At 36.1% G+C, this 14626-nt stretch overlaps 2 protein-coding genes across 2 annotated transcripts; one reads left to right on the forward strand and one right to left on the reverse strand.

Annotated features, from left to right (window-relative positions):
* The first annotated feature begins 314 nt into the window (after nucleotides 1–314).
* Nucleotides 315–5745, forward strand: LOC133333370 (negative elongation factor A). Its single transcript, XM_061541680.1, has 6 exons — nucleotides 315–550; nucleotides 1236–1490; nucleotides 1609–4368; nucleotides 4693–5157; nucleotides 5249–5404; nucleotides 5487–5745. Exons 1-6 carry the CDS (start codon nucleotides 341–343, stop codon nucleotides 5670–5672), a joined length of 4032 nt encoding a protein of 1343 aa, XP_061397664.1. The 5' UTR covers nucleotides 315–340; the 3' UTR covers nucleotides 5673–5745.
* Nucleotides 5746–9987: 4242 nt separating this feature from the next.
* Nucleotides 9988–13067, reverse strand: LOC133333381 (beta-alanyl-bioamine nonribosomal peptide synthetase ebony). Its single transcript, XM_061541697.1, has 6 exons — nucleotides 11673–13067; nucleotides 10831–11608; nucleotides 10683–10773; nucleotides 10440–10615; nucleotides 10197–10380; nucleotides 9988–10131 (listed from the first exon to the last, which is right to left on the reverse strand). Exons 1-6 carry the CDS (start codon nucleotides 13063–13065, stop codon nucleotides 9988–9990), a joined length of 2766 nt encoding a protein of 921 aa, XP_061397681.1. The 5' UTR covers nucleotides 13066–13067.
* Between the last annotated feature and the right edge of the window lie 1559 nt (nucleotides 13068–14626).

Here is a 14626-nt window from a genome sequence, read left to right on the forward strand (position 1 = left end):
AGGCATTTCTCAAGGCATGAGTTTAATGAAAATACGACGTTTTTTTGGCACATAATTGACAATTAAATGATGTGGTTGTTAAAATAACTGGCAGTGTAAACATCACCAAAACACTTGAAAATCATTTTAATTGGCAACCTTTTGAGAGTAATTACCAAATAACGAGTACCCGGTTTTTAGTATTCTCTTTCAATTATTTGTGTAACCATTAAAGTAGGACAACTATATAAATAGAACGAGAGAGTAACATTTGGACGAAACTCAACGAAGACACAAGAAGAAGAAGCAGCTACTATACGACGAAACAAAAAATATTTGACAGTTTACATTTAAAGTTAAGATGGCGAGTGTGCGAGACAGCGACACATCATTGTGGCTGCATAATAAACTCGGAACATCAAATGATTCTTGGATTAGTGGTTCAATATGTTCACAATTGAACAAGGAAGTGTTGCGCAATATCAAGGAGTGCTTTCCCGATCTCCAGACACAAGTGAAACTCAAGTTATTGCTAAGTTTTTTCCATATTCCTCGTCGTCTTGTCGAAGAGGTAACAAAATTTTTTTCTTTGCTGGTGAAATACTGAAAAAAATCAAGTTTCGTTAAGTCATACAACCAACACACGCAAACACATTAGCGCACACACACACTCAACCACCTACCGTGTGTGTGCAGACCAACAATGAATTGAAAAGAAAAACAACAATAAGAAAACATAAATGATGTGTTGGTGAATTGAATTGTGATGATGATGGAAAAATGAAAAGAAAACTACTCGAAAAAAGTATGAAGTTGTGGTGTAGAACGAAGTGAAATAATTTGCGAAAGTTTCCCAAAATTCCGACGGCTCAAAAATGCCCTGCAAAAAGCTAACAAAACAGCGGCAAATCTACAAACGAATCGAAATGAAATCAGTGCCCCTTGTTTGGTAGTGTTAGTGTGGGAGAAAAGTCAACTGTGGATCTCTTTAGCAGCGATGTATTTTCCCGCCTTCTGCAGATCCTCTCCATCGAAGACCCAATTGATATTGTGTTGTTTATTTTTGTTTTCTTTGAAAAGTATTTAGAAAAAAGAGCTGGTGTTTTATAAAATATTTTCCTTTTTTTACAATCTATATATGTGTGTGCGTGGTGGTGTTTTTTTTTTACTAAAAAGTGTTTTGATTTCTTTTTTCTATTTCATTACATACATTGTGTATGTTTTCGCTGCTACTGCTTTGTACCAACGATGTGTAGTGGAAAGCCGAGCTAGAGGAAGTCATAGAAGTTGCTGGCCTAGACTCGGAACTATGGGTGTCCATGCTAGCCGAAAGTATGAAGACATTTCCGGCGACCAGCTCGCTCAATACAGAGATCTCGGACTACGAAGATACACGCCCCATTTTCACCGACATGGTAAATGATTTACGCAAATTAGTTGCCAAACACAGTGATTTGGGTATGCTACCCTTGGAATGTCAATATCTAAATAAGAATGCATTGATATCGGTGGTAAGTAGACGTGCAGATTATATCGATGAAAAGGGAAGAATGTCGTGAAAATTCTTCCCCTTCCATCATTCTTGTCTCGTCGAGAACAGTTATTATATTGTGTTTTACTCTATTTCAGGTTGGCCAACAACCCAATCCTGTTAAGCATTTTACAATCAAACGCAAACCAAAAAGTGCCGCTTTAAGAACTGAGCTTCTTCACAAATCTGCAGATGCCCAGTCCTCTCTGAAGAAGACGTCAGCGCCGACAATTCCGCTGAGATCACGCGGTATGCCGCGCAAAATGACAGACACAACACCTCTGAAAGGTATACCTTCGCGGGTGCCAACGTCGGGCTTTCGCAGTCCCAGTATTAATGCACCAAATGCTCAGCGCCCCAACATGAGTCGAACACCTGCTGGTCGTAAAGATGGTGGTATTAAATTAATTGAATTGTCCGAACAGCCTCTGGGATATGCTGCAGCCAAGAAACGCAAACGCGAGCAACAGCTGGAGGAACAGCAGCGTAAACAGGAGCAAAAGGCGGCTGCGGCCGCTGCTGCTGCTCAATCTGCCACAGATGGTAGTAGTACGTCACCTTCCACAAATAACCATAACAATCCTAGTGGTCAGCCAGGCAACAAGGAACCGAACACACCGACTACACCAACTTCGGCTAATAACAGTTTTGAAATTAAAACTGAAAGTAATCTGAATCAAAGTCAAAGTAGTAGTGCTGACGAAGGTGGCCACACATCAGACTCGAAGGAGGATATAAAACCGGATATTAGCCAAACAGTTGTTACAAAGACGGAGCCAACAACTACATCTACACCGGAATATGCTCCGCCTTCATTAAGCTACAATCAGAATGCTACATCGGGTATTTTGGATAATGCTAATTCTGCCATCAAAATCGAAGATTCGAAGCCCAATACCCACAAGCTTATTGACTACATCATTCAACAACAACAACAAACGTTTTCAGATAAATCTGGTATGCAGCAGCAGCAACAACAACAGCAGCAGCATCAACAACAATCTCCTCAGCACCAACAACAAAATCAACAGAACAACCAGCATACCACAAGTAGCAGCAACACCAATAAGAACAACAGCTTGAGTCACGCCCATAAACGTATTAAACAGGAAATAAAAATAGAAAGTGAGGAGATTATCGTCCCAGCCAATATAAAGGTGGAGAAAATAGATCCACCGCCGTTAACACAACAAACCCAAACAAATACCTTGGGTGTTCAACGTTCACAGCAACAGCAGCAACAACAACATACACAACAAAGGGTCATTATTCAGCAGCAGCCATTGGCAACTGTGCAGCAGATTCAACAAGCGGTAACCACGACCCAACAACAACAACAGCCAACACAGCACGTCATTATACGTACGTCTCCGCAACAGCAGAAACAGACCCTGACCGTCAGACAACAAAATACCCCAACTACGCCAATCAAAATGGAAAAATTGGAAATAAAGCCGTTAGTACGTAACACAGCTCAATCTGGTACGATTATAACGCAGCAACAGCCAGTGCGGCCGGTTGGCAATACTGCGGCTAGCACTGCCAGTCACAACAATCCTTTGGCCAATTTACCCAACAACATTTCGGTGAAAATAACATCAACAAAGACCGGTAAAGTGACCCAGACAAGTCAGCCACAATCCCAGCAGCAGCCAATTCTGATTAATAGCTCCACGCCGGTAATATTGGCATCAACACCATCTCAAACGGCAGCGATGCGACAGAAGCAATTGGCCTCAGCTACCGCATCCACCCAAAATGCCACACCACAAACAGCCCAGGCTATAAAGTCAATGCCGTTAAGCCAACTGAAGAATGCTACCAACAGTGGTCCCGTTATAATATCTCAAACAATTATTCAACCAGCCAAGAGGGCACAGCAACAACAGCAGCAGCAAAGTAGTCAGCAACAGGCACAGCAAACTCAAATAATCCAACAACAACAGCAGCAGCAACAGGCACAATCGACGACCACAACACAATACATACTGACTCAGCAACAGCAGCAACCTCAACAACAACAGACCCTACCCACTTTAACAACATTTACAACACCTCAGCGTCAGCAGCAGACATCATACCAAACGACACCAACTACACCACAAACGCCCACATCCGCCAAGATTCTACTCAAGACGTCGCCCACATCCTCTGTTGTTATTCGTCAACAAACTCAACCGACTGCTACTCAGCAAATAGTAAGCGGTAATGCTGGTAATCCTCCTCCCCTAATAGCTTCCTCATCGTCGCCATCCTCGGCTACATCCGCGCAGCCAACGCTTTTGAATATACAAAATGTGCAATTGCCGAATCGTCCCGTTACCATACAGCCCGCATCACACGCTGCCCAACAACAGCACATGCAAGCGCAGCTTCAACAGCAACAACATACGTTGGTCTCCAACAATACCGCTACACAACAACCTAAACTGACCCAAGTCCTGATGCAGCCTGGAGGCAATGCAACTACTGTTGGTGGACAAACAACCGTGGGGGGCAACTCCAACGTTAAGAATAAGACAATTATTTTAACCCAGAAGGGTGTATTCCTTCGGAATATTGGCGGCGATATGTATCAGCAGATCCCGATTAGCAACGTGAGTGGTTTGCAAACGCTTGGTTCCGGTGCCACTACGCTTATGACAACTGCGGCTGGTCCGCCTGGACTTGTGAAAACAACATCGGCAACCACAACTCTGCAACAGCAACAACCTCAAACAATAACACTGCAACAGCAGCAGTCGCAGACGCAGCCAAGCACACAGACTACACAAAAACTGACGACATTAATACCAACACAACAGCATATGATCGTACAACAGCAGCCACAGGCTACAACAAGTTTAATACAAACAAATGTGAGTATTCTTTGTTATTGGTGATGTTATTTGTACAACCCTCCATCTTACTCTTAAGGTATGGGTATGTAACGTTTGGGATATAATTTCTGGTTCGAAATTTTGAGATCAGCCAAATTAAAAATCATATAGATTTGGGGACATGTTGGCCCATGAATGCCAACACCATCAATGCTCAACAATTTTACAAACTCAATTACAGACAATTACAAGTTTGTGAAACTTTTAAGCACTATTAAAATCTTGGGGTACCATTATATGTGGGCTTTCGTAGACATATACTATAACATATGAATATATACTTTTTTTCTAATTTCTTTTTAGCAACCTTCCCAACAAACCATCATCAGACCCGTAATGACAAATGTTCAAAGTGGTGGCCTAACAACGACATTGCCCGGTGGATTAACCCTAATTCAGAGGCCAGGTCAACAACCACAACTGGTCCAAGTTCAAACTACCCCGGTCCAGACATCGCAGCAGCCGGCCACACAAATACAACGTACCATCATTACACAACCGGCCTTGCAACAACACCAACAGACAACACAACTGCGTCCTCAGCAAATTGTGTTACAACAAAAACCTGCCGCTACACAACAACGTTTGATAACGACCACTACGACAGGTGGCATGACAGGGGCGACAACGGGTGGCACACAGCAAATTCAATTGCAACAAACTAATACGGGTGGTATACAGCGCACTCATATTATTCAAATGCCGCAGCAGCAACAACAGCAGCAGCAACAGCAAGCTGCGCCACAGCGTAAAGGGTTATCACTGTCGGTAAGATTCAAATCAAATGATTCCGCAAGTTTTAAAACAAATTCACGAAATGCATCTATAAATTTGGCAAATGTATTTTCCCTCATTACAGAATGAACACGTTCATAAAGCCCACGAAATGTTTCGCAAAGCGAATCGTGTTTCCCGCCCTGATAAAGCTCTGATTCTCGGCTTTATGGCTGGGCTGCGAGAAAATCCCAGACCAAATTCAGAAAATGTGATTGTTATTAAATTGGGGGAAACAGAGGTAAGGATGGTGAATATATGAACCTCTCACATATAGTTTGTTTTAAATGTAATTATTTAACATACTTTTTTGCATATTTTAGGAAAAAGTCCAACAGGAAGATGGTCAGACGGCACTTTGTTTGGTAGAGTCCCACATACGTTTAGATTACAATACGGGAGAGTGGAAAACATTCCAGAACTACAGACGTCTTGATCAGACGAATCAGAGTTCTAGCGATGGCGGCGGAGGTAATGTTATGCAGACACAAAATTCGGTGGTGATATAATGAATAAGGCCCGCTGGAACCACGACGGGCCCCACAACATCAAAACGTATAAAAAAATAAATGAAATACATAAATAAGGAAGAAATTGCAATACTTTAAAATGACAGTGTAAAACGAAAAACATTCGCTCCACACATCGTATAGGGAAAGCTTAGTGAAAACGCTTTAAAGAAACAATTGATTCATTACATAGTTTTCTCTCATCAATTAATAATATGAACCACACGTAACATAACACAACATCTTTGGAGTCATATGAAACACCTATATGTTGCTGTCTCTAAGAAAAGATGCCCGAATTAGCTGAATAGAATTTATATAAACATATAATACAAACATACATACAATAATAACGATAAGAATTACCCGTTAATTTCCCGTTTTGGTAAGTAAAAAACGAAATAGTAGAATCCAAGTTTGTTGCATTTTTGCCTTTATTTTCCCTATTCATCATTTAGAGCGGCCTTTTTTACACACTCTATTTTCAACGCCTAATATTTTAAAGTCAAGTTTTACAATTCAAAACATTTTTCCATCCCTCATACACTCTCATAAACATTGAACTTCTTACATTAAACCCTATCTTTAACTATACATACATATATATTAAAAATAGAACTAAAAAAAAAATATATGTAAAACGTTCATAATTAAATTAGTTGTACAAAATTTAAAACACACCCGGTAGTTTATTCATAATGCTTAGATTTATAATAATAAATAAATATAAAGAAACACTCTACATATATAAAATATATAATAAGAATGATGATGATTATAATGTATGCGAAAGCTCTTAAATGTAATCATTAACCACAATTTTATTCAGGCAAACCTTTTTTCAATTTAGTTTCAAAATTAGTCACTTCAACTTCAACAAAGCGGTGACATTCTTTTATTTTTTGTTTGTGGGTCGGTTGTATTTGGATGTAAACATCCAAGTATAAGCTGGCATTAGGAATCTTTATTTAATTGGTGAAATCAGAGTCTTTTCTTTTTATTTATTTTAATTAAAAAATAAAAAAAGCTTACGTAAAAATATTGATAAGAAAAAAGGAAAACAAAAAAGAAAGAAAATATATAATTAAAAAAATGTAACTAGAGTTTATAAAATAATATATAAATTATATATAATAAAGAAAAACAATAATTATTTGGCTTATATAACAAATATGTGATTTATGTTCATAACTGATATATTAACTCATTATGCACCTTGCAAATGGAATCAATATTTGTTCTCAATAAATAAAAAAAATTTGGAATAGAAATGACGACTGCACATCCCCCATGAAGCTAGATAAATAATTGCATTATAATTTGATTTAATAGAATTGCAACTCCAGCTTAAGCGTGTATCTTCCAGCCAACATATTTAGATTTCTCCCCAAGTTTGATATGAAATGAATATTTGCCTTTTCGACGCTAGTTTTGCCCAAAAATTCTCTAGTGTACAGTATCAATTTGTATATACAGTCCAAATTTTTTTCATATCCTATTTAGGATAGTTGCATGAAATCTGTGCACAGAAAATTGTTACGGAAATAAATTCGTGACTCAAAAAATTAAATCGCTTCGTATTGGAATTGTACGCACAGAAATATTTTTGATTCTTATACAAATAGAATAAATTAAAGTGTTTTTCGTCGATATTGCATTTCGTTTTCATGATATTGGACTTTTAGAAAGAATTGAATGTATCTCCCGAATGCATTTGTTCATGTCCTATTTAGGAAAGTAGTCCTATGCTTATGGAAAAAATTCGCGGCTAAAACATCCCAAAATAATTATTTAAAATGATTTTTCGTCAATATTGCATTTGCTTTTCTTGATATTGGAATTTTATTATTCAGAAAGAATGCATGGTTATAATAACGTCAATTTATGTTCATATTCTATTTAGGAAGTCATAACTTTGGCAAGAAGTTATATTTTTGATAATTGATTGGAAGATCAGATTGAAATTAATTAAAATAGTAGTGCAGTTGAATTGTAAGTACTGAACTGTAAAATTGTTTAGAAAACTTATTTTTAATTTTATTTCTTTTTATTGTTTTCAACACTTTTATTCCCGAAAATATATATTTCTGTTCTATCCATTATACCATTAATCATATTGATTGGCCCTGAAAAATTGTCCAAACCCAGCATGCTTTACATTATTGACTATGTATTGAGGTTGGTATTCTGTTATTGCGTTAAATACCATTGTAACACTGCATCCAATAATATTGCCCTGAATTTTTCCGTAATCATAGAACAATTTTCTTTTAAGAGATTTAATGCAGCTTTCCTTAATATATATATATATATATATATATATTCTTTTTTACATGAATAAGAAATAGTTCTAATGGCAAAATTCGTACAAATCGAATACGAAGCTATTTAACCCTTTGTGTCCCGAAATTCTTTCCGTAATCATAGAACCATTTACTGTTCACAGATTCAATGCAACTATCCTAAATAGGATATTAACAAAATTTGGCATCGCTACATCTTTTCATTTGGGAGATACAGTACAAATAGGAGTCCAGTATCAAGAAAACCAAATGGAAAATCGACGGAAAATTCATTTTAAAATTTTCTCTATATTCCTTTTCGTACGATTTAAATAATTTGGACTGCATACATCAATTAGTACTGTACACATTTTTGCCTTCTCTATATTGAAAAGTTCATAACTTTACAAATAAATTGAATTTTTTAGATTTTTTAGGTGTGTCGTCCATAATTAGATCTTGACATACGAAATCCAAAGAATATATATCAACCAGCTGCATATTAAATTTAAGCTCTAAAACATTTTGTTGCCTGCGGGCAACATTGGGCCACAACGGGTTTATATATATATATATCATAGGGTATCATTTTTATAATTAATCCTCTCGTCGCAGCCTGCAAGGTTTTCCTCTTCCCACTAAAAATTAATACCTTTAAGTAAATTAATGTTTAATAATTAAAATATCAAATCACAATATACTTTTACAAAACACTTACTTTTGCTTATTTTTGGCATTATTTATATATTTTTAATAAATTTCACAAAACTAGAGAAATTCTGAAAAGCGGCAGCAAATCTCGTGGCACTTTGAACACAACTGTACATATCAATGTTCATAAATTCTCGACTGAGATGTTTTGGATAAATGTTTTTTGTTTAAAGAATTGGTTTTGAATATTATATTTCGATGAATCTTATAAAATCGCATTTGATCGCATCTAAATGTGTATTATTACGATGATATTTCAAAAAAAAAAATATGTGGACTGTACAAACTTTTTTTTTAATATTTACCTTATTTTTAATCTCGATTTGAATCGATTTATGTATGTCCGTTAATATTTTTATGCATTTTGTAATCCAACTACCAAAGACAAACACTGTTGAATACTTTTAGGCGCCACAACAAATATGAAATATCGAATAATAATACCCCAAAATACGATACTGCAGATAAATGATTATTGATAATTATAAATTTGGCAAAAAATACTGTTTTTTATTCTCAATATCCATAATTATCCTTGTCATGAGAGACACGCTTTATGTTTAATTTTTACTAATTTTCCGCTCCCATTTGTGTGTATTTGCTCCCACTTTTACTAGTTTTATTGCGAAAAACAACATAATTTAAATTTTAAAATAAAAACTATTTTCTTTTTGCAATATAGTCAGGCTAAATCTCAGTTTGTTTATATATAAAAAAAAATACAATACTGAAATAAAAACTATTATTATTATATTATGTTCTCCAAATTACAACTTATTTCTTTGAGGGAGAAATGTGTCATTGAGCGCCAAACAATAAGGCATGGAAGAATATAGTTTAGTACCTCGTCATGGATATTAATCTACTACTTAGCGAAATTCCAATCCAAAACTGGTTTTTTAATAAATTCTTTAATAATGTTCATTGGTTTTTAGTAATATTTGATAAAACCAAAATTTCCCTGAAAAAATGTAACCAATTTTTAAGTTAAATCCAATTTATGATTAAACTAAATTTATTTATTTTTCTTAAGTATTATGGAAAATATGAGAATATATCTTAAAACTAATTAACATTGATTTTTTATTTCCAATGAAAACGAAAATGAGCAATGAAATGAAATGTGAACAGAATTTGAAACATAGTTCAAATGTTCAGAGCAGGTACATAGCTATTGGGAAACAATTTTTCCTGCATTGGAAGTGAGCATATTTGCATTTTTTCTAGAGAACATTCTAAAAGGAGCAATTCCTTAAATTATCCTTACAAACTAAGTCATTAAATACTGGACATTAAAAATAAAGACGTGTATTTTATCAGCTTTAGGGTGTAACTTCCTTCCAATGTACAATGGCTCGCTGTGAGTCGGGTGCTTTACCGAAGGGATGTGTACCGTCTGTAAACACATATTCGTTAACCTGATAATCCAATAGGGTCTTATAATTGTAGACATCATTGCCTAGTTGCTGTAACAAATAAGATAAAAAATATAAATGTTTATCCAAAAAAGCGTGCTCCATACTCAACTTACCTGTGTCAGAGGACTGGTATTGGTGGTTAAGATGCCAGCGAATTGTTTCTCTTTAGCCAATTTTAATACTTCATGTTCCATAAAATGCATACATGCAATATTCTCTTGAGCATTGAGATCAACATTGGTACCCATCATAAACGAATGTAAAATTTTGTTTAGGCCCTTGGGCAAGTAGTTGTCCCTATAAAATAAAACATAATTAGTAGCCTATTTTTGCATATTAAAGTGTTTACGATTTACCTAATTGGTCCTTCTATAAATTCCAAAAGTTCGAAAACAACAATCAATTTTGATTTTACTTCTACTTCGGGTTCATCGCGGGCATCGAAATTTAAAGATGTGCCAATGATGCGATTTGTGTTCCTATCGACCACAACAAAACTCAAATCTTTTTCCACCAAATCGTCCCAAATGTCCTGGAATAGAAAAAAGGCAAATGTTTATTTCTGCATAATAAGGTAGGCGTTTTATTTTAATATTTACCGATATTAAATCACTGTAATCGGTGCGTAATATATCCGGTTTCAGCCATTGTTCCAAGTCAGCCTTTCCATAGAAACTGTCCACGATAATTCTAAAAACCAAATATTAATTAACAAACTATTTTGAATGCAATAATTTCAATTCTTACTGGATGACATCCTGTTTGTGTGAGTATTGTAGGGGTACAGCTTCCATATCCAAGTGAGGACAAGCACTTAACCAAATTTCTGTATCTTCCACCATATTGATCTCACGATCTTTGGTCATGCTGTGCAAGATATCACCCAAATTTTTAGCGGCTATGAATTCGGAGATGCTAATGCTATAGCCCTTTTCACGCAGCAGTGTTACCGTGTAAATAGAGTTCAATGAATTGCCACCCAGTTCGTAGAAATTACTTTGGGGAGTTAAGGTGGCCCGAGTCGATCGTCCAATAACACTGCCAACGGTTTCGAAGAGATCTTCAGCCACTGGACGCAGTTCGTCTGGTACTTGGGAATAGTCGAAGTCTAACACAATGCTTGAATCACCCTCATTGTTGTTGGCCGTTTCATATTTCTTCAGGAGGGCTTGACGGTCGACTTTACCATTGACCAAAAGTGGAACTTGCTCGATTAACACAACTTGTGGTATCATATAATCGGCCAATTTATCCGATAGCTTGCTTTCCAATTGCAACTCATTGTAGAGAGGGCAGTCATCACGTAGTTTGACAAAGGCCAGCAAGGCCTGATCAAGTTGGCCAGCATGATAGCAAAGCACAATGGCCTTTTCCACCATTGGAAGTTCGGCAACATTTTTCTCCACTTCGGAGAGGTCAACACGATGACCGCGGATTTTAATTTGGGAATCGGTACGCCCTTCATAGAAAATGTACCCATCTGCAAGGGAACCATAATCGCCAGTGCGATAAATACGTGAATATTCTGCAAGAGGAAAGGCGGAAAATTATTAAATACTAATCGGCCAGTTGACATCACAAGAACTTACTCAACTCCACAGCCAGGGGATTCTCTACAAATTTCTCCTTATCCCGACCATTAACATAACCATCGGCCAAGTTTAGACCCGATACGTAAATTTCTCCAATCTCACCATGCTTAACTGGCCTGTAGTCAGAGTCCAATAGGTAGACAACGGTATTATTTACTGGAATACCAATGGGCACGCGATCTAAGTGCTGCAATTGCTTCTTCGTTTCACAGGCAAAATAGGTGACATCGCCCATAACCTCAGTGGATCCATAGAAATTGTAAAGGGCATGAACACCCTCTTGGAAGTAATCAAAAAAGTTGCTTGCCAAGGCCACTGGCAATGGTTCACCGGAACATACCCAGATATGTAGATTATACAAAAGTTTGCCTTCGTTGCTGCCTGTGGTGATTCGGCCACCATCCAAATTCAAATACATAAGTAGGGATCGCAGCAAAGTAGGCACCAAAACTAAGCGGCGTATTTTATACTTCTCAAGCACTTGGACAAGACGCTCGGGATCCTTAGTTATTGCCTTTGGTACAACCAAAATTGCCAATCCTAGGGAAGGAATTGAAATTTGTTTGTTTGTATTGAGTAAATGTGGAATGGTGTTGAATCTTAAATTGGATTTTAAATACTTACCGCACAACAATGGTCCCCATAATTCTGCCACGGAATCAACAAATGTCAAAGCTGTTTTAAATACTCCCACTGTTTCGTTCAAAGCGTATGGGAATGTGGACCACTGCCATTGTAAACGATTTAATATGACCTCGTGTGGGAGACGAACACCCTTTGGTATGCCGGTACTTCCCGATGTATACAGAACAATGGCCAAATTACTGACACCGCTGCTTAACATTTCCGAGGCCATCAGATTAGTCCCCTGCATTTGTGACGAGTTCAAACTTAATTCTGAAATCGTGAGGGTAGTAACCAGTGTCGAATCGAACCGACTGCTGTCCACACTGTCGTCTTGAACCACAATTATTGGTTTGGATTCTTGTAGAATGTGCTGGATGCGATTTGTTGGGAAACTTGGATCTATGGGTAAATATGAGGCACCAGCCTTCCATATAGCCAATAGAGTTGTTACCAAATCATCCGATGGCTGCATACAAACAGCAATTATATAATCACCATCTGCATTGGGCTGGAGGAAACGTTGTGTGGCTTCCCTAACTAGAAGGCGAGCACATTGATTTGCTCTGCGATTCATTTCCAAATATGACGTTTGGCGGGGCAGTTGCTTTTGAAAATCGGCCGCCGTATTGGCATCTTTGTAGTGTATTAGAGCGGTTTTATGCGAACGATGAGCCACACCTTCCTCAAAGATTCTGTGTAAGTGACGTGGAATCAATTCTTGTTGATTGCCCTTGACAATGGACAATTTGGCGATGGTACCCATGATTTATAGGAGAACTGAAATTGACACGGAGGGTGAAGATAAATAGTAAGTATAATTGTTCACATTGCTTGCAAGATAATTATAAACAAAAAAAAAAAAAAAAAAAAAACTAAATATTTGACCTTGTCATTTTTAATTTGCCATCAAGTTAATATTGTATTGAAGTACACATATTGTTCTAAATAATTGTAAATCAAAGAAATTCACCTGAAATTATTTAATTTAAATTCTTAAGTATATATGTATGTACATACATATGTGTGGATATATGCATACTTGCTATTTGTTTGTTTCAGTTCCATTATAATCGAGTGTAATTAAAGATAGCATACCTTGTGACTGCATTGTCACCAAATGTTCGTTATTAAAGTGCCACAAAGTGTTTCGCAAATATCGTAGCCACATTGGAAATCTTTGTAATGGTCTTTGCTTTGGAAGTTCTCCAAAGCACATTCTAAAATCATTACTATAAAATATATTATTTATAACAAATGTTCATGTTTAGTTGCAAATCAAATATTAATTGTAATCTTGGATGTTTGGAAGTTTTCAAGTGAATTTAGTTTTTTCGAAAATAAATCACGATAATCATGAAGAAACGATTATTTTATGTATGTATACAATTCTTCTTTATAGAAACGAAATATATTTGATATGCAAAAGGAAATTGAATCGAGAGAAAAACATAAAAGAAAGGGAGACAAATTGAATCAGCTGAGGGGGTCAGGCAGAATCAAATATTTGATGAAATTCTTAAATGATTTTTGTCCTTAATTTGTCCTCAGTTGTTTATATTTTTTTGTAATAAAATTACCTTTTTTAATGTTATTTAATTTCTGATATACAATGAAGATGCAATGATAGATTAAGTGCGAATAATATTGTAAAAGTCTTATATAGGAATAAATGAGAAATACATGAATCTTATTTGATGTATAAATTAATTTGTATTTTCGCTCGGTTTTATAAAATTATAGTACACTAGCAATCTTTTGATTATTCTATATCATCATTATTAAAATGATTAAAACCCTGTTTTAATTAAAGACCTCACTGAAAAAAATTAAAACTTCAACCTAAATTCGAATGCGTTTAACAAGCTTAATCCATTTATGTATCTATTTTTAGTATATCAATAAAATTAAGTAATTAAAAATATCGCGTAATATGCTAAGTAAATATAAGTTTCTTCGTGATTTATCATTGACAAATTGTTTTATGATTCTCCTCGTCGCACTAGTTTGCCCTCCATTCTGTGATGCGAAGATATGAAAACATGGTTAACAACAATCGTTTCATATATGTGTGTGTCTCAATGGTTCGTGAGAAGTGTATCTTTAATGGTAAAACAAACCGGTGGTGGCAAGTTGGACAATATTTGATAAGATTGCAATGTGTTGATATTGACACTCCTTCTAAATACATCACTAAAATTTGTGACTATACAAGAGCACTCAGAAAATAATGGCTGCAATTAAAACTAGGAAATTTAACTTCAAGGTGGCCATGTAAAGTCCAATTATGTTCTTTTAAGTGCCAAATTTAAAGGCCCGTTAAAATG

The sequence above is a fragment of the Musca vetustissima genome, unplaced genomic scaffold (genome assembly GCF_032173495.1).
Source record: "Musca vetustissima isolate MV318-11 ecotype Yass unplaced genomic scaffold, APGP_CSIRO_Mvet_v1 utg6724, whole genome shotgun sequence".
Taxonomy (NCBI): domain Eukaryota; kingdom Metazoa; phylum Arthropoda; class Insecta; order Diptera; family Muscidae; genus Musca; species Musca vetustissima.